The sequence below is a fragment of the Nuphar pumila genome, chromosome 7 (assembly GCF_984573655.1).
Source record: "Nuphar pumila chromosome 7, dmNupPumi1.hap1.1, whole genome shotgun sequence".
NCBI lineage: Eukaryota > Viridiplantae > Streptophyta > Magnoliopsida > Nymphaeales > Nymphaeaceae > Nuphar > Nuphar pumila.
In genome coordinates this window covers 32,239,570-32,260,144 of record NC_143255.1, presented here as the reverse complement: position 1 = coordinate 32,260,144, position 20,575 = coordinate 32,239,570, and the positions used below count along the sequence as shown (strand labels likewise).

At 39.3% G+C, this 20,575-nt stretch overlaps 1 protein-coding gene across 2 annotated transcripts in view; it reads right to left on the bottom strand.

The window, feature by feature from the left end:
* The window catches only part of LOC149831798 (brefeldin A-inhibited guanine nucleotide-exchange protein 5-like), a 54,513-nt gene extending 36,814 nt beyond the window's left edge, over nt 1–17,699 (bottom strand). Inside the window, exons 1-23 of one of the 2 annotated variants that reach the window (XM_090014145.1) lie at nt 17,595–17,699; nt 17,361–17,427; nt 17,066–17,237; nt 14,747–14,822; nt 13,734–13,992; nt 12,806–12,927; nt 12,658–12,716; nt 8,460–8,517; nt 8,282–8,366; nt 7,945–8,172; nt 7,788–7,846; nt 7,500–7,569; nt 7,348–7,416; nt 7,124–7,246; nt 6,859–6,912; nt 6,660–6,748; nt 5,865–5,961; nt 5,644–5,742; nt 5,311–5,517; nt 4,729–4,839; nt 4,459–4,643; nt 3,545–4,168; nt 3,017–3,434 (exon numbers count right to left, since the gene is read on the bottom strand). In XM_090014145.1, the coding sequence (XP_089870271.1) occupies nt 3,017–3,434; nt 3,545–4,168; nt 4,459–4,643; nt 4,729–4,839; nt 5,311–5,517; nt 5,644–5,742; nt 5,865–5,961; nt 6,660–6,748; nt 6,859–6,912; nt 7,124–7,246; nt 7,348–7,416; nt 7,500–7,569; nt 7,788–7,846; nt 7,945–8,172; nt 8,282–8,366; nt 8,460–8,517; nt 12,658–12,716; nt 12,806–12,927; nt 13,734–13,992; nt 14,747–14,822; nt 17,066–17,174 (3,201 nt within the window). In that variant the 5' untranslated portion in view covers nt 17,175–17,237; nt 17,361–17,427; nt 17,595–17,699. Of the gene's footprint in view, nt 1–3,016; nt 3,435–3,544; nt 4,169–4,458; nt 4,644–4,728; nt 4,840–5,310; nt 5,518–5,643; nt 5,743–5,864; nt 5,962–6,659; nt 6,749–6,858; nt 6,913–7,123; nt 7,247–7,347; nt 7,417–7,499; nt 7,570–7,787; nt 7,847–7,944; nt 8,173–8,281; nt 8,367–8,459; nt 8,518–12,657; nt 12,717–12,805; nt 12,928–13,733; nt 13,993–14,746; nt 14,823–17,065; nt 17,238–17,360; nt 17,498–17,594 lie in introns of those variants that run through there. The other variant, XM_090014146.1, reaches the window with a different exon arrangement.
* Between the last annotated feature and the right edge of the window lie 2,876 nt (nt 17,700–20,575).

The window sequence follows — 20,575 nt, the reverse complement described above, 5'->3', positions numbered from 1 at the left end:
AGATCAATTCAACCTTACTCTACCATGCCCCACTTATTCTCCCTTCAATTGCCGCCGCCAATAGGCTTTCACTGGAAATCTCCTGCTAGAGGTCGGCTAGTGGCCACCTGCCAATAGGGACAGGTGGATTTCTGGTGAGAAAGAGAGAGAGGCACAGCTGCTAGGCGGACAGCTGGTGTCCACATGGTGGTCATTCCGCTACCTGTCCACATCTTTTTAGCTAGCCATTGGCAATTGAGAAAAAGAAAGATGAGGCAAAAGAGGGATAGAGGGTACGAAGCAGCTGGGTATGGGGAGAGGAACCCATCATGGGTAGATTTTTCTTAGGGTTGATCTCAGCCATTCAATCTTAGATGATCAGACGGCTAAGATGAGTCCATTTAGGTCTGGCACCTGCACATCTCTCCCTCTCACCATATATATATATATATATATATATATATATATATATATGTGTGTGTGTGTGTGTGTGTGTGTGTGTGTGTGTGTGTTCCATAAAATGCATTTACAATACACAAATATAAGTGTTTAAGGTTTTTTTTTTAACTTGAAAAATTTTGGACTTAGTCGATGTGAACCAAGTCAAAATTTGGATTAAAATACTTAGTTTGGGGTTGACCACAACCGAGATTTGTTGACTTGTACCCAGTAATGTCAAGTGCCGAACTCGCACCCGGACACACAGGGTGCTTTCCGGGTGCACATAAGTCAGACCCCATAGCTCTAAAACCTAGTGACTCATGACTCAACTCAGCATGGGCTGATTTATGACTCGCCAGGTCAACTCTGTGACTTGGCCAAGTAATGATGACTTTATATTTTCCATAAAATATGTATATAATATGTTTTTAAATATATATATATGCATATTATGTGCATTATATATAAATAGTATACTTGCATATACCTATATACTTTGCATAACATATATCATAGTATACATAGTATATAGATATATGCAAGTATACTGTTTATATATAATGCACATAATATGTATATATATATAGAAACACACACTCACATCATATATGTATGACTCAACTTAAGCATTCCATGTCTTGGCCAAGTCAGACCATGACTCGGCAAAGTTTTGTTAAGTTTTGAATGTTTCAATAATTTGACCTAATGAATGGCCAAGTCAACCATCATCGAGTTCACTAGGCAAGTTTTTAAACACTGGTTAGAGTTGAATCTACTTTGACCAAGGTCTGACTTGGGTATGGTCTGACTCAAACATGAGCCAAAAACAGACCTAAGTATGAGTCATATCTGGGCAGGCTTTGACCCAGGTTCAAATTTCAAAAGAGATCAAAGTCCATAAGATATTCTGACCCAAGTCTAATTGTAACACTACTGGCCTGAGCCAGGTGTTACACAGTAATATAAAAGGGAAGAGAGAGAGAGAGGGAGAGTACCTAAGGTTGCTAAAAGCTCACTAGAAATCAGTATGCTGGGGGGCAGGTTGAGCATGCCCTAACCCCTTGACATCCCCCCCCCCTTTTTTCTGGACCGAACTAGACTCAATCAACACTGAACAAGCCCAGTTTTATACATATATAACCTTGGCCAGAGGAATGTTGACCGCATCTGACATAGCAGAACTCGTGTCCCTCCATGTTGGGTGTTGCATTCAACCTAGATCTCCCGGGTGTAGCTGCTCATAAGCTATGTTGTCAAAGGCGAGCCTAGGCGCTGGGCGCCACCCAGCTCGACTAGCGAGCTACCTATTTTATATATGTATTGTTTATATACTGAACAGTTTATACATACTGTTATAAATGTATTGTTATATATATTGTGTATGTTTTGTTTATCTACTGTATTGATTAATAATTGTTTGTTATGAAATGTTTAATTAGAACAATGGAAGATGCAAACCCAAGTTCTTCAGCTGATTGTGGATTGGCTCCTCTAAATGCAAGTGCAAGTGGCTCTTGTTCCAACCCTAGCACAGAATCTTCAACAAAAAGGAAAATTAGAAACTCTGGGGATCCGACATGGAATTGGGCATTTTGCAAGGATGAGGCAAATTTGAATTCAGTGACATGTGATCTGTGCAAAAATACATATAACGGCGGAATCTACAGAATTGTTTGTTAACTTTTTTTTGCTCGCCTAGGCCTTTTTGACGGTCCACCGACTAGCCCCGCCTAGCGCTTTCAACAACATAGCTCATAAGAGATGACTATGTGACATAGCTCTATGTAGAGGTGGGCATCAACCCAGTAGGCCCACTATGGGTGGGGCCTGGGCCTTCATTTTAGGCCCAACCCCGACTCAACCCAGCCCAAATATATATATATATATATATATGTGTGTGTGTGTGTGTGTGTGTGTGTGTGTGTGTGTTAATTGTATAATATATATTTATGTTTATATAATTATATGTATAGCTATATATAATATATAATTGTATATATTCACGGGCTTGCCCAGCCCAATTAGACCCATGGGCCTAACAGACGAGTCACAGGCTAGACATTCAGCAATAGGCCAGCCAAACAAGGCCGAGGCCCATCAATTGAGGGGCCAGGCTTGAGCAGGCCCTGCTTGGTCAATGGGCCGGCCAGCCCAGTTCATCAGCAGGCTGGGCCAGCCCGTTGCGCACCCCGCCTCTATGGTATTACTAGTTTAAGAAAAAAATCTAATAATCATATGTACCAAGCACAGAATGCATGGGATACCCCCAGCTTGCACCTCTCTCTCTCTCTCTCTCTCTCTCTCTCTCTCTCTCTCTCTCTCTCTCTCTCTCTCTCTCTCTCTCTCTATATATATATATATATATATATATATATATATATATATATATATATATATATATATATATATATATATATATATATATATATATACACACACACACACACACTAAGCACAGAAACTCAGCATGTCTGAAGATAAAATGTAGCAGCACCTTCACCAACACAAGTATAGATGTTCAAAAATGAAATATCTGGTCAATGAGTTTCTCAAAACCTAAAGCAAAAAACAAATAGTGAAAGGAGTATTTTCTGACCATACGTATTCGAGCCATATTGTAATAACTGATCTCAACAAGTTTCTGAAGGCTGAAGACACGGGCAGGAGTTTGTTTGAGTTCTTCAGCAGAGACCCCACAGAGAGCTGTAAAAAACTCAACCACTGAATCACTAGGCAATTTGACACTGTTAATAAACAATTGCTCCATCGGTTTCCCTGCCAGCTCCCTTAGTGACTGGAGAACAGCATCTCTCGAAATTTGGTTTGAGCCTTGCATCACAGTGGCAGCAATGGTTGGGGTCGACGTGATATATTCTAGCCTGGAGACACATTCTAATACAGCATTCCATGTGTCCTGAAGTGAATCTGTCTCCATGTCACACAGTGCTAGCAGAGTTCTTAGCGCTTCTACGTTTTTGCTCCTCATCTCCTTTGGAGCATGCAAGAAAGTAAATCTACAAATTGGAATTAATTAGAAGATCCCCGGGGTTAGCATTTAGCCCGACGTAATAGTTGATTATAGGGAAACCTTCTCTTTTTACACCAAAAAAAAAAGGACAATTACCTTACTAGGGATGTCAAGAAGGCATAGCGCATGGTATCCATACCCAGAACACGTGTCAGATGTATACCAGACCTGAGCCCCTCCATACACAAAATAACCCTTGGCTTATTTTCACTATCCTCCATAGTAACAGAAAAGGCAGCAAGCAAAGGCCATCCAACAGATTCAAGCATTGGTCGTGCTAACTCAATCTGACATGCAGTGTAAAAAATCCCCCTCTTCTCCCCTTTCTTTCTGAAAAAGGCTTGTGTTCGTGCAACAATGTCATCACTTTCCTTCTTTGTATCACTGGCAGACTTTCTTCTTGGAAGGGCCAAATTCAGAATACTGACAAGACGACCACCCTCTGTTTCTGTCCTCTGCTTAATGTTTCTACCGCTACCAGCTTCATCATCCTTCAACCTTATTTCTTCCTTCACAATAGAATCATAGATCTCCTCCAGGAGCTCCTTAGGTGCACATTCCTCAGCATCAGTAGAGGAGTTCATTCGTACAAAATCAGATTTTGACATTCTAGACTTGGTCATGGGATTGTGTGCATCAGTATTCAACATAATTACAGCATATGCAAGAATATATGCAGTATCTGGATTTTTAAAAAGGCCTGGATTGTCTGCACAGTAACTGCAAAAGAAGCACCAAAGAATGTGATAATGAAAAATATTCTCAATCCTGAGATATAAAGTTAGAAAAAATTTTCCAATAAAAGAAGAAAGTGAAACAAAAAAGATATGCAAGCTTGCACATATACATGCACAGTTGCGCACCAGCACATGCAACATGCATGTGCAGGCATGCACATGTGTGAGCCTTCACCCACACACATACTCAAACAAGCAGAGAAAAGCCCAAAGAAGAAGGCATTGGTTAAAAGATCTCTATATGAGAAAATCACTAAAGTTCAGTTTAACTACCGTTCAGCAAACTTTTCCATGAAACGATCAATCTTTTGTGCTTCTCCAGGAAGCCTAAACCCTTTAAGGAATTCTCTAATTGCAGCATCAAATTTCAAACCAGAGAAATTCATGGAATCAACATAAGCATGCATGACAGCCACAGGGAACCCCTCGTGTTGACCCAAATAGTCACCAATCATAGCCTGTAAGATGTACTTGTCATAGAGATCTTTGAAATGTAAAAAGAGAATAACAAAGGACAGAAAAAACTCGGTTAAAAGAAAAGACCTTATCCAGGCTTAGAGTATTTCTCAAGAACTGGGCTACAGATGCTGGTGTATTTTCAACCAACATATTTGACACCAAGTAATCTACACCTCTTGATGGTTTCCTGTTGAACTGTTGAAAAAAAGTAGTCAAATTTAGACACCAATTGTTAAAGTTCATAGGAAATAGTTGCTCTAAAGATCCTAAAATACAGAATAATAACGGAGAATACCACTCCTGTATGCAATCCAGAGGAAGCATTTGATTATCACATTCTACTGCATTTACTGTTTGTGTGTGTGACTGTAAGTATGACTTAATACAATGCGGATTTATACAATTATTACCCATGTATTGTCCCTTTTTCCATCTACATGATTCTCTTGGTTTGAGTTGTATAGTTTTGGAAACCTAATGGCTTTATAAATGTATATGTTTGGTGCTATGGACTTTCTCATTTTGAAAGAAATCCATGTAATATATTATAGTGGTACCATTGCGAAACAAGCAAATTTGGTAGAAAGGAATCCTAACAAGGCATATGAAGTCATGAGTCAATATTAACTTTAACTGGAATATCATAGCCCAAATAAGAGATATTACCTCAGATATAGCAGCTTCCAACGTTGACTTGTGAGCCTTAGCCTTTTCAAACCGATTGGCCATGTCTTCCTTATGTTTTAAATCATCAACACTAGCTTCCCTTGCCAAAAGCTCCTCTTCAGAGCACTGACCAATATTAGCTAGTTCAGCAGATTCACGCCGTGATCTCTCCCAATCAACAAGTGATTTTAACACACTTACAAGACACTGAAAGGATGCAAAAACAGTGTCATCATCTTTATTTGTTTTTAAGTCCAACAGCAGAGAATAAGGGAATGCAGGTGAATATTGTTTTAGTTTAACTTCAAGATCACAGCAAGATAAAAGAGTAACCTGCAGAGACAATGCTTTAATGGATGTGTTCTGAGATAAACTAATCGAATTTGGTTCAGTACTCAGAGACCCTTGCCCTATCCTAGAAAGAGCATGAACCTGTGTTCAGCCAAGGCAACAATGAAGAATGCATTGGTAACACAAAAATTAGTAGAACTTGCTGAAGATATCATATACTTTAAATGTTAATCCAAAAAAAGAAGAAAAAAAATCTACATTACCATGCGCTCAAAAAGGTTAGGTGACTCAAGATCACAGTCATAGTTGACAAATATGTCAGCAAGCATCTGAGGATCCCTACACACCTTCTCAAGCATTCTGCACAACACATTAGCCAAGGTGAGAGTGGAATATGAGTTCATATTTCATACTTAAAAGCCATAAGCAACGCTGCAGCAGCATATTTTCATCTTCAAAATCAAATTGAACAAAATTCAAGAGGAGCTAGGCTACTCTATAGAATTGTTGCTCTTGCTTTTATTTGTGCCATCCATAGGTAAGCTGGACAATATGCATGCAAAACAGATGAGAAAGTCCAATGTCTGATCAAGGCATATCTGCCAAGTGAATAGTCTTAAAAGCTAAGGTTGACCGAGTCTGTGGGGGAGTAGGGCCAGCATGCCTAAAGAAGACAAGGCCCCTTAGCCTGTTGGACAAATTAAGATGGATAGACCTCAAATTGAACATATGCCACCCACCAGATCATTTATTGAGTTAGCCTAGAATACTCTGTTGTCAGCCTCCTGGCCAATCGGGCCAAGAAAGCAGATCTGAACAGGCCATGAACATGATCACTAGATTTATCAACAAGCACAGCCTGTTTCCATCTGTATTGAACAATACCAGAAAACAATGACAGTTCGGGCTAGTTGACTAATAAATTCTTCCCATGTTAAGTGCCAACCTTTTGACAGCTAACCTGGTTGACTCCTCTATGCAATCTTAATTGGTTAAAGGCAACATGAAGATTTCATGCAGAAACGTAGAAACTTCAGGGTAGGAACTAAATAGCTCACCTGAGAACGCTTGTCCTTTGACTACTGGCACTCTCAGCATTGTCTAGTGACCGTAATACAATCAATGGGAAAAATACTCCTATCTCACCCTGCAAATGTCTTTTAACATTTAAACAACCAAAGGAACAAAACCCAAAGTAGACGGGAACTTCCAAAGTGATCTTGAGAACATAGGCAATCTCATTGAGTGATATTATACCTTTAGACTTTCCCTAAACCGCAGCAAAAGCACCATAAAAATTCCAGCGGCATGCTGCCCAGTGAACAAAACATAGAGAAAAGAATTAAGCAGGACCATTACCATTCATTTGAGAAACAAAAAAGAGGGAAAAAAGAAGGCAATGCTGTTATGGAAGCATGCATTTTTGTCATGTAAATAGAACGGGACAAGCTAAATTTCTTCAAATGTCAATAGAATAGGACAAGCTAAAGTTCAAAAACATTCAACAGATGGACCAAACAACCTGAAAGACAGCTGGTGATGAAGAAACTGATGCCCGCAGCAAAGCATAAGAAAGATATGCTTTGACTGAGTCAATGAAATGAAAGTTCCTTGTAAAGGACACGCTCACCCCTTCTAACAAATTCTGCAAATGAATATCAGACAGAGAAATCAGTTGCTTATAAAAATATGGTCTAATATATAGATTCAAATAGTGAAAAGTCACAGGATGCAACAGAATCACACCTGTAGAAGTTCAAGTGACAGCAACCTTGTCTTAGTAGCAACCTCATCATTCTCTTCTTTCATGCTCATCTGCAAAAACCATGGATGTCTGAATGCCAAGACCACTTAGCTGATTGAAGGAAAACAGGACAATGTACAATTCTAAAAATCACCTTGCAAAGTGTTCGGAACAACAGTAAAGCATCACGTTGCCCTATACTCATGCTCTCAAGATCAATCCCTCTGAAATGAATGCAATGTTTGTTCTGAAGAATCAATCAATAAAATTTTCGCAATGCATGCTTAACAAAGTCTTTAAAGTCAAATGCCATATCACCAAAGTTACTCCCTAGGCTAAGATTTTCCACACTGAAGACTGCCTTTTGCAATGTATGAATAACAGTCTTTAAGGTCACATATCACCCCAAGTAAATTACTTTCTATATTAACACTTTCCATACCGAGATACTTTTTTCCCATCCTCAAGATGAACTGCCTTGTCAAGAACAGCCTCCAAACCCTGAAAAAATGCAAGTATTCACAATCAAACTGTTTGGAAATGCAAACAAAAGAAGTAAGCATCCATGAGAACAAAGTGCAATGTAAAAACTTTGGTACCTTGATATCAGCACCACCAGCAAGATGTTGAAGCTCCTCAACAATTGCAAGAGGTGTGCCTTTATCGTCATCCATAGAAAGTGCATCGCCCAAAGTTGTCTTCTTATCATCTGGTTTATCCATGGAAATTTCCTCAGATGCAATCTCAGCTACCTGTTCTGAATTACCTGATGCTGGAAGAGTCACTTGAATTTCTCCTTCCGCAGTCGGAGGAACATTCACGAGATTCTGGCAGGAAAAGAAACTTTAATAAAGGTTTCTCTTTTTAATACTGACAACAATAATCACAACAGGCAAGTAAAAATATCTGGAATGGAAGGATTTTGTGCTTCTGTACCTCATCGCTTTCCATTCGCCTAAAAATGATGTTAATCATCTGAGTCAACATGGCCCTCGATGTCGCCTGGTTTATAGGACTCTTGCTATGACATCCAAGGTAAGAATCAGAACATCATAGAAATGTGTCTGCCTACATGCAGTCATTAAAAGCTGCCATATAAGCCACAGTTTGGTACCTGTTAAGTGCAATGTTGTAACATATTCTAATCACTCCCAACAGGCATTCACCATGTACTGCAGTCAAGGAATGGCCACTAATGTTATTCAACTGATAATATCTAAATGAATTACTCCGTAACACAACTTATTAAACAAGCTGAACAGTAGTGTACTCATAGAGGTGTTGTGTGTGTGTGTGTGTGTGTGGGGGGGGGGGGGGGGGGATTAATGTAGATAGGAGTACTCAGCTTACCTTGCTTCATTTGATATTTCGATGCTCCTTCTCTTTCTTACAGGACCATTCTTTTTTTTTACATGATTTTCTTCATTATAGGTCATATTTAGGAGTATTTGTGTCCTCTTTTATAGTCTAAGAATGTTTATCGAAATGCTCACCAACATTACCACTTCCCAATAGATACCCAATATCCAAGTTCATGGTCTACGTTTGCATGTACGGTTTGCGTCACACCGGCGCCCGGGTGTGGTGTCAAATAGGCAAGGGTTCCCTCGCTTTGTTGGACGGGTGGGGGTAAAGAAGTTAGTCCAAGACCATAAAATTAGGTTAGCCACTTGGAACATAGGGTCTTTAACTGGTAAGTTGGTAGAGTTAGCAGATGTTATGTGTAGGAGAAAGATTGATATTTTATGTCTTCAAGAGACCAAATGGGTAGGTGAGAAAGCTAAAGTGATAGAACCTTGGGGATATAAGATTTGGTATACAGGAATAAATAGGAATAGGAATGGAGTAGGGATTGTTATGAGTCGTCAGTTTATAGATAATGTAGTTGAGGTCCGTAGGAAGGGTGATAGAATTTTACTTATTAAATTAGTATTAGGTACGGATATTATTAATATTATTAGTGTTTATGCACCTCAAGTAGGTTTAGATGATTCCATTAAGCATCAATTTTGGGAAGATTTAGATGGAGTAGTACAAGAGACATCTTATGGAGAAAAGCTTTTCATCGGCGGTGACCTTAATGGACATGTAGGCATTAGTAGGGATGGATTTGAGAATATCCATGGAGGCTATGGTATAGGAGAAAGAAATGAAAGTGGAGAAAGGATTTTAGATTTTTGTTTGTCCTATGATATGATCTTAGCAAACACTTGGTTTAGGAAGAGGGAGTCTCACCTAGTAACATTTAAAAGTGGGGTTAATACGAGTCAGATAGATTTTTTCCTACTTAGAAAGAGAGATAGGGGTTGTTGCATCGATTGTAAGGTTATACCAGGAGAAAGTGTAGCTACACAACATAGAGTCTTAATTTTAGATCTTAGAATTAGACAATGCCGCAAAAGGGATAGACATAGGATAGATCCTAGAATTAAGTGGTGGGCACTGAAAGGAGCTAAACAAGGAATGTTTGTAGAGCAGGTAGTTAAGGAAGTTGATTGGTGTCTCGAGGAGGATTCAGAATCAATGTGGAATAAGATAGCGGGTGGTATGAGAAAAGTAGCTAAGGAGGTATTGGTGAGTCTAAAGGCGGTGCACCACTAGGTAAGGATACATCATGGTGGAACGAGGATGTCAAATTAGCTATTAAGGTTAAAAGAGAGTGTTATAGAAATCTAAGTAAGAGTCGTGATAATGAGATTTTGGAGAAGTATATGATAGCAAAGAAGGAAGCTAAAAAAGTTGTTCGAAACGCGAGGGCTAAGGTATATAAGGAGGTTTATGACAAGTTGGATACCAAAGAAGGTGAGAAGGATATTTATAGGCTTGCAAAGATGAGAGATAGGAAATCGAAGGATTTGGGTATGGTTAGATGTATCAAAGATGAAACGCAAAGGGTTTTAGTCAAAGATGAGGAGATTAAGGAGAGATGGAAAGATTATTTTGATAAGCTATTTAATGATAGTCATGCTCAAGATCTCGGAGACTTCTCCATTCCTTTTCATGAGATAAATCGTGACTTCATGCGCAAGATTCAAAAGAAAGAAATTGCAGAGGCTTTGAAGAAAATGAAATCAAGAAGGGCAGTTGGCCCAGATGGTATACCTATCGAGGCTTGGAAATGCTTGGGAGAGAAAGGTTTAGAATGGTTGACAAATCTTTTTAACTTGATTTGGCGAACAAATAAGATGCCTAATGAGTGGAGGAAGAGTACTTTGGTGCCTTTATATAAGAATAAGGGTGATATACAAGATTGCACAAACTATCGTGGTATAAAACTCATGAGTCATACTATGAAACTTTGGGAGAGGGTGATTGAGTCTAGGTTGAGGAAGGTTGTCATGATATCGGAGAATCAATTTGGTTTTATGCCTGGAAGATCAACTATGGAAGCTATACATCTTCTTAGACAACTTATTGAAAGATATAGAGAGAGGAACAAAGATTTGCATATGGTTTTTATTGATTTAGAGAAGGCATACGATAGAGTACCTAGGGACGTTCTCTGGTGGACAATGATGAAGAAAGGTGTTTCTCTCAAGTACATTAGTATAATTAAAGATATGTATGAAGGAGTAGTAACCAATGTCCGCACTTGTGGAGGGGTGACAACCAATTTTTCGATAACGGTTGGGTTACATCAAGGATCTGCTTTAAGCCCTTTCCTATTTGCGATAGTGATGGATGAGCTTACGAGATCAATTCAAGAAAATGTACCGTGGTGTATGTTGTTTGCTGATGATATTGTTTTGATTGATGAGTCTAGAGCTGGGGTTAATGCTAAGTTAGAATTATGGAGACAGACATTGGAAGCTAGAGGTTTTAAGTTGAGTAAGAGTAAGACTGAATATATGGAATGTCGGTTTAGTAAGCAACGAAGTAGTGATGGGAGTGTAGTGAAGCTTGGTGAGCAAGATATACCGGTGAATGATTATTTCAAATATTTGGGATCCATCATTCAAAAGTATGGAGAAATTGATGGAGATGTAAATCATAGGATAAAGGTTGGGTGGATGAAATGGAAAAGTGCTACTGGAGTGTTGTGCGATCGTAGAATGCCATTGCGGTTGAAGGGAAAGTTTTATAGGACGACTATTAGACCCGCTTTACTTTATGGTACGGAATGTTGGGCTGCCAAGAGACATCATATTCAAAAAATGAGTGTAGCTGAGATGCGGATGCTTAGATGGATGTGTGGAAATACAATAAAAGATAAGATTCAGAACGAAGAGATACGTAAGAAGGTAGGTGTTGCACCCATTGAAAATAAGATGCGAGAGAATCGTTTACGGTGGTTTGGACATATTCGGCGAAGGCCTAATGATGCTCCAGTTAGAAGGTTGGAGAAATGGGAAAATATATTAGTTGAAAGAGGTCGGGGTAGGCCTAGGAAGACTTGGATGGAGATGATAGGAAAGGATATGAATGCTTTGAACCTCACCGAGGACATGGCGTTGGATAGAAATGATTGGAGGAAAAGGATTCATGTGGAAGACCCAAAATGAATTTCTTTTTTGGTTCATATCGCTGACCCCAATTGTTTTGGGATTAAGGCGTAGTTGTTGTTGTTGTTGTTGTTGTAAGTCTCCCATTCTCCTAGAATATTCGTCATTTTTTACAACCCTTTTATAGAAGCACAGAGCTTCTATTAGAAAAAGGAAAAACAAAAAAAAGGCACCGATAAACAGAAAGCAGAGTATTAGGACTGAGACAGCTCAATCACATCACTGGCTAATTTATACTGTACATATTAAATAGCCTAAAATATATGAGTATTACATTACAATCAGGTAACCAGTCAATGAATATCTATTAGAGGTAGAAAAGATAAGTTGCCATGATGGCAAACTCACCCTCTGCTTACCACTTAGCCAGTGGTGTCAGATTAAGAGAGTTCCTTCCACAGCTACATATATGAAGCCATGATAATTTAAATTCAGATTTCAAAAAAACAGAAGAGGCTCTGGTTGGCCTTATAACTTGAAAACAGATGATTTGTAAGACAATTTGTTTGTAGACCTGTAGTTTATTAGATTCTGATAATATGTCTTATGTCCACTTAGAGAACTTATGGCATGCCCCTTTGTGGCAACGGATTGAACTCGAAGGCATAAAGATTCAAATGGTGGGAGGTAAAGCAATCAATTCTCAACTTTTCAATGAAATTTCTTATTTATAGAAAATCTGCAGAAAATTAGTGTGTGAAGAGAAAATGGAAACTTTTGTTTCTAGATAGCCAGGCAAACATAAACCTTCTAGAAAACAAGACAAGAAAACATGTTACAACAGAATTTTCTGATTTAAGCAGAGCATACCTCTGAACTTGGTCGATGCTACAGCAGTTAAAAGTACCTTCAGCACTTGTAAGATGGTACTGCACAATATAGCTATCAGATATTTGGCAACATTTGTGGACATTAAGATCCACACTGAGTGTGAATTAAATTTGAAAAAACAGCATACCTATCAGGTGAAGAATTATCAATACAACCACAGACCATGTTGAGACTATCAGTGAACAATGGAGCATTTCTACCACCATCTAGACCAGGATCACCCTCCAAATGGTCATAAGCAATAAGTTTCTGTGACAAAAGAATATATCAGATGTGCAAGATTCTTGTATCACACAAGCCATATGCAAATTATTAAAGGAGAGACATCTCTGGTTGGTCCATATAAAGATAATTCCATATGTAGCAATAGTTCACTAGGATGGCAACTCAGGTAAATATAAGGAGCTCTTCTCAACTCATTTTCAGAAACTACAACCATCAGATTTTCAGCTTTTTTTATCAAAATTTAAAATAACTACAAGGGTTCCTATTTGAGACTCAAGCTAGAGGTTAGCCCATTTAATGTTTTAAGCCCAAATCACTCAGTTAAGAAATTTGTGAGAGTTGACATATTTATTGAAATGACTATGCCATGTAATAAATTGATATTCTCTTTTTTCAGAAATAGTCTCCACTAGTTTTAGCTTTTCTGTATAGAATAAGTGAACATGCCTGATCTGACTGGTTTGAACATGGTGGTGGTCATGAGAGTTTGTTTATTGAAGCAGTGAATTTCTTGCCTTTGTTGAGGAGTTTGACAGGACTCTTTAGTTAGTTTTCTTTCCTGCTGCACAAGTTTACTTTGATGTATGAGCAAGTTAATTTTTTCTTTATTTTTCTTGTATAAATATCCTATTGTTGGCTATAACTGCTGAAGAATAAGATGATAAATCAGTGATTTATTTCTGTGCCCAACAGTTTTTGCAGCTCAACTCATAATGTTCTTCAGATGTTCTCCATACATAAACCAGATTGAAAATTTTTCCAACAGAAGCCCGAAAAGTTTTTAAAAAAAATGACAATGCACACATGGATCAATAGAAGAGTTCATTTACATGAAGGCAATCAAGAGCGAGCTCAACAAGTTTCACATTTTTTGTCTCAAATGCTAAACGGAGAGGCTGTAAGACAATATCTAAATCAGGCCCTCCTAGAGTATGACCAGCACTTGACAAGGCTCCTGTAATTGTCTCACTTGTCCCAACTGTTCTAACCACCTCATTAGTTCCCATCTTGGTAGAAGGAGAAGCATCCACTTGAGTTTCATCTTTCACTGCTTCTGCCTCACCAGTGCCGCTCCCTTTTGAAGACAAACTGCAATAAAGGAATTTCATTATATCACCAAATACTTGAACTCAACACAGCATACTAGAAATGAAATTCTAACAACAAGCCGCAAGAACTTCATGCATACGGCAAGGAAACAAGACAGACACCTAAAGAATGTTTAAACTAAACCAGATCGGCAAGCAGGGAAAGGATATGCCACAAATTTATTCATGCCTAAATGGCACCTTGCCAGAACATTAAACAGAAAGGAAGCCTTTAGGAAGGAAAGATGGTGATACTTTTACCAGCCTGGTGTACATGAAAATTGATGCCACTAACCGTCAACATGAAATAAACAGGTTTGAAATATGGGACAAATAAGGAAATAACTAATAAGTTATGTTTTCCTTATATAGCTTACCAACCAGTGTAATGCTTCCATGTCCAAAATAGTTACCAATATTTTCCACGTAGCTGGATCAATCTACAATACCAACTCAAACCTGTTTATTTATCCATACATAGGCATTGATCCATTTTCTGAATAATGAATTATCTTGTATTTGCCATCTAAAATGAGAATTTCTCCCCATACTAAAAACCACAAATTCCATCAACCATTTCTGTTATTTATTTTCCACACTACTCTTGCACCCAGTAACTTCTTGCACCTTTTATTTTAACATGGTTTTCTTTTTTCTACTCAAAATGTTTACTTTTCTATGATGGAAGTAGAAGACAGAAAATATAAAGGAAATATTTGGATAATCATATGAAGAATCACAGTGAGAACACATACTTGTTATCTTCTGGCAAAGTTGCTGCATGATTTTTCTCGCTTGAAACAGGTGGTCGACTGATCTCTTTAGTAGAATCTGCAGGAGAAAAATTAATTGCAAAGAAAAAAAGGGTTAGCCATGTGTTCATATGGATCTAGATGCAACTCAAGAGAACATTTCCTTTTTACATTTTTCTTCTTTTCTTTTTTTGGTATGAAACCAGAACAACCAAAACACACACACACGGTCCATGCCAAGGTTGCCAGACTAGGAAGCGGAAGCGGAAAACGATACGGGAAGCGGAAGCGAGAAGCAATACAACAACAACAACAACGCCTTCATCCCAAAACAATTGGGGTTGGGGATATGAACCAAAAAAGAAAATCATTCTGAGTCTTCCACATGAATCCTTCTCCTCCAATCATTTCTATCCAATGCCATGTCCTCGGTGAGGTTCAAAGCATTCATATCCTTTCCTATCACCTCCATCCATGTCTTCCTAGGCCTACCCCGACCTCTTTTAACTAATATATTTTCCCATTTCTCCATCCTTCTAACTGGAGCATCATTAGGCCTTCGCCGAATATCTCCAAACCACCGTAAACGATTCTCTCTCATCTTATTTTCAATGGGTGCAACGCCTACCTTCTTACGTATCTCCTCGTTCTGAATCTTATCTTTTATTGTATTTCCACACATCCATCTCAGCATACGCATCTTAGCTACACTCATTTTTTGAATATGATGCCTCTTGACAACCCAACATTTTGTACCATATAGTAAAGAGGGCCTAATAGTCGTCCTATAAAACTTTCCCTTCAACCGCAATGGCATTCTACGATCGCACAACACTCCAGTTGCACTTTTCCATTTCATCCACCCAACCTTTATCATATGAAGGAAGCGAGAAGCAATGCATTTTAAAATATATAAGAAGCGGGAAGCGAGGAATAAAAAATAAAGAAATATAAGAATTGAATGATAATCAAAATAAAACACAAATAGAAACTAAAATAGAAGTGACTAATATTAAATTTCATGATTTTTTAGTGTAAGAATTAAATTTTTAACAAAATCTAAAAATGATGACTACCAATTTAGCGAAAGCACATGGAAGTGAGTGAGAAGAGTTAGAGAAAACACATAAAAAACATGAAAAGTTGAGTAAGAGAACATATAACAAGAATAAATGAAGCATGTGGAAAGCATAAGAGAAGTGTGGGGGAATCGAGGTTCTCATCAAGTTTTGGAAGCGAGGAGTATCGCGCTTCCGAAGCGAGTTTCCAAGAAGCAAGCTTCCCACCTATCTAAGAAGCTTTCGGTAACTCTAGTCCATGCCGGTGTCCACCATAGCTAATGTGACCTTAAAGAAAAGCCTTGGAAATTATGACTTTAATCCAAATTTGCATTGTTCTGAAGGTTAAGAGGAACAATCTCAAAAGGTTTGTTGGTATCAGAGATCGAACAAAATATATACAGCTCATCTGTTAGCTTAAGAATTGCCAAAGATATCTAGCCTCTGCTTTGCTCTATTCCTAGTTTATTGTTTGGTTGTTTCCTTTCATCTTATTTAATAGAATTTCAAGGCTAACACAAAGTATGCTCGTTCCCACTACCAGCAGGTGCTTAAAGTACGGCTGTGACAACTCTCGGGAGCTTGAATTCTATTTGATACCTGCGCCAGCAACCAGCAGTATCCTAATACCATGATGGCTGGTTCTATGCAGCAAAATTATGTTTCACCCTTGATTGCGGCATCAGTATCCTAATACCATGATGGCTAGTTCTATGCAGAAAAATTGTGTTTCACCCTTGATTCAGGATGTACGCTCTGCCCAAATCTCTTCCTTTATTTCACGTCGTTGCAAGTAACCTCTAAACAGAAACAGGTGCCCCTCAGATATCACCATTTCCCACTCTTCTGAAGCTTTCGTAATCATATGGCATACACCCGAGCTTAGCCTATCATCTCTTAGAGATGTAAGATGTCAAACTCGATCTCATAGTTAACCTTCCTCTTATCAAACTTAAAACTTTCAACCAATGCCAAGTCATTCGCACTTCGGACGCCAAACTGTTCCAATGCTTATCAACGACCAGAGTCCAGATCCATTAGGTATCATGAGACGCGATCAACGTCACAGTGCCAGACAAAAGGGAACTAGAAAATCTTTCCTTAGCTTTTTCAACATATCAAAATCGAACAAGAAACATGGTAAAATTCATCGTCCAATAGATCTCCATTTTCCGGATAGAGAATATAGTTCACATTGTTAATAAGCAATTAAACAGCTGATGGAATTAACAAGCAAACGAAAGAGGACTGCGAGATCACTGACCGATGTAGGCCTGAACAGCCTTCTGCAGTGGCCCGTACTTCTTCCCAGAGCATTCCTTCAGCATGGACTCGAAGGCGCGCGTCACGAATCCGCCCGCAGCCCCAGCCATCGCGCCGAAACTGAATAATTTTCCCTTCTCCTCTTTGCTCGAGCGCCGGACCTCTTAAAAGATCTGCACATCGAAGAACAGAAGAAAGCGAGTTGTCGATCCGAAGCCAATAATATCAGATAATGGCAAAATCTCTTCCTTCAGGAACAAAGAAACATCAGATGACCAAAAAAACACGCTAATTACCAATCGAGGAATCGGACCAACTCCGCCGCGCCTGATACACCGCATTCGCGAGAACGATCTCCAGATCCTGAGGATGAAGATCGAGATCCGAGTAAGGAGAAATGAGAGACGAGCATCACGAGTTATGAGATGGAGGAGAACATCTGGATCTGCTAGATCACGACGAAGAAGGCAAAGGGGATTTCGAATCTTCTATTCCAAGTGAGAAGAAGAAGAAAACGAAGGTCTCCTTACCTGCAACTTGTTGCCAAGTTTGGGATCTGACGATCGTCGATCTGTGTGTGTGTGTGTGTGTGAGAGAGAGAGAGAGAGAGTAGGACGGAAAGGCTTCGCGGGCTTGGCCTAATAAACAAAAGAACAGCCGGAGGAGGGTGTGTGTGCTCGGCTGCTGCGAGAGGGACTCTAAATTCGGACGCGCCAGGCGAGCCAACCTCACGCGGATGCACATGCGAGTAATGACGCAAGCAGCTGAGGTGTATCGCCCAAGCACCACCGTTAATCTTCAAGATGAACGGACAATACAAAACCCAACCTAGAAAGACTTTTGTGCTTGGTCTTACTGCGGCAGCTACCGAATATGGCATGGTACAAATTTTCAGCAGAAATTTTGAAATATAAGCAGAGGAGGATGTGATATCATATTCCTCCCAAAATAGGTGATATTTTCATAATTTTGCCTGTTTTGAAATCATCCATATATGGCGCAATATTAGTGTGACATTGATAATTATTTAAAAAATAATTTTCCTTACCTTTTCTTCCCTTTTGTTGATGCATCTTTGCATATTTTGAAATTTTATGCGTGTGATCTTTGATTGTTTTGAGATTCTATGTGTGCGTCAGTCTGGTTTATTGCAGGATGTTGAGTGGAAATCCCCACGCCAAGATATGTGACATTGGTGATATGCAGGGGTGCAAATGGAAGCAGATCAGGTCATGCTGAACATGAGCGTTTTTGCTCATGCCAACACAGTGGCCATCCGATTTGAATTTTAAAAAGTTCAAAAGTCAGCAAAACCATGTGGCATTCATTCAAAATGCAAACGGACGGCCAAGATGTCGGCATGAGCAAAAATGCTCATGTTCAGCATGACCTGATATGCTTCTGATGCAAATGGGTTGGATCCTGGAGGTTTTGTAAATTTTGATTGTTCTGGATCTGGTTTTGACTTTTATCCTTATTTATTTAGTTGTTTTGTATTTGAATACTTTGCAACCCTAAGACTTGCTTACAGTTAGTCGGGATTAAGGTGTCTATGGTTTCTTGATTTGACAAATGAGACCTATTGTTACCGGCTTATTTCTTCAATAAGCCAGTGTAGCGCAATGATCCTTTTTTATCATCACAAGCCTTTCAATCGCGCTCACTTGCAAATAATTTGTCATGGGCATAGAATCTTTCACAAACCTACGATGCATCAAACCGCCCAATCTGGCCAGCCTAACGGTTAAAATTCGTGTACCAACACTTTTCTATGTGCTAAATCATTTTCATTGGCCCTGTGCAGGACCTCGTTCACAGCTGCCTAATGAAAGCTGATCAAGCGCATTTTTAAATGTGAATTTCATCTAGTCCATGTCGCTTAGTACATAGTTGACTCATACCATCTATCACTTTCGAAAAAAAACAAACTTTTCTTAGCCTTGCATGCCATGGAGCGTATTACGACTCCATATGCATGTCATAGCAAAACTTCGCCACTGAAGGAACAAGACCTTGCAGCCCCTAATCCGAAGATCAATTGATGATTGAACACCATAGCGAAAAGCACCACCCAAACTCATCTGCTGGGGCCTAGGCATTCACTCGCCTAGCCTTGAGTCACCATACTCGATTGGAATCACCTAATGTGATTCCTAAAAAAAATAGCCTTAACCCATACACACACTCGTGCGTCCAACCATTACGCGTGGGATATTCCTGCAAACGGAGAAGTCCTTAACCAAATCTTCAATGGCAACATCTTTTGATCCGCTGGCACTACTTAAATCAAACAATGCTCTACGTCTGTGCTACCACACAACGATGCACTAACAATGATATCATTGCCTATCGCATGCATTGCTACCATCGCACGCCACCGATCAAGCCGACGCATACAGCGCATTCATACACTCGATGCATTTTTTACCCAGTAGAGCTCCCCACTGCACATGCCTAATTCTGAAGGCTCAGTTTCAAGACATTCTCGCCGACCCAAATCATTTGTGTCATCGACAATGCCGGTGTAGGTAAGAACACAGTCTTGACTGATATGTCAGTTTTCTTTTGTACTTATCTTTGGTTTACTAATTTTCTTCACCCTACTTAACATGTATTGGTTTTCATCTATTATCGTTGTAACTTTTAGCACGCCAAGTCTCATTCCTTAACGTGCCTCCGATCACTTAGACAATGGTCTTCTGCTTTATCAACATCGTGCATTCTTGATTATGAGACCCTAGTGCACTCTCATACACAAGCATGTCATCCTCGCTCGCACGACAAACTTGTCATCTTCAAGCTCATGGCTAGGATGCCTTTCAACCCCAACAAGGGCAATTCCAAGCTCTTTGTGGTCTTCATGGAGAAGAATAACCACCAATGTGTGACACAGGGATATTAACTTCTTTAAGCACCAACTTGTGGTTTTCCAACGGTCCAAATGAGTCCTGAAGTGGGGGATGCCTACTTGCGTATCACCCCAAAGCGATCCTTCAAAGTGTCTTTCTGTGCACTCGTCCTCATAAGAGCATCTTGGCTCAACATTACAACTCTCATCCAGAGCCAGCACACGATAACTCTATCTCGAAGTCAGTAAAATATTTTCGCAAGAACAAAACCGACAAGCCACAAACAACAACTTTTTCTGCACACATAATTCATAAAGAAATTGTCAAGTCGAGGGACCAAAACAACGAGCATTCTACTCAACATGGGCACTCCACTAACACACAATCTTAAAAAAAATATAGAAGTTTAGTTGAGTCTCTCATACCCAAAGGTGATAATTTGCCGCGAGCATATTTCTTTAATAAGCCAGTACGACGCAACAGTCATTCCTTACCGCCATAAGTCTTTCAGTCGCTCACTTACAACTAATTTGTCGCGGGCATAAAATGTTTTACAAACCTATGACACGCCAAACTGCCCAATCTAGCCAGCCTAATGGCTAAAGGCCATGTACCAACACTTTTTTATGTGTTGAATCATTTTTATTGGTCATGCATACCAC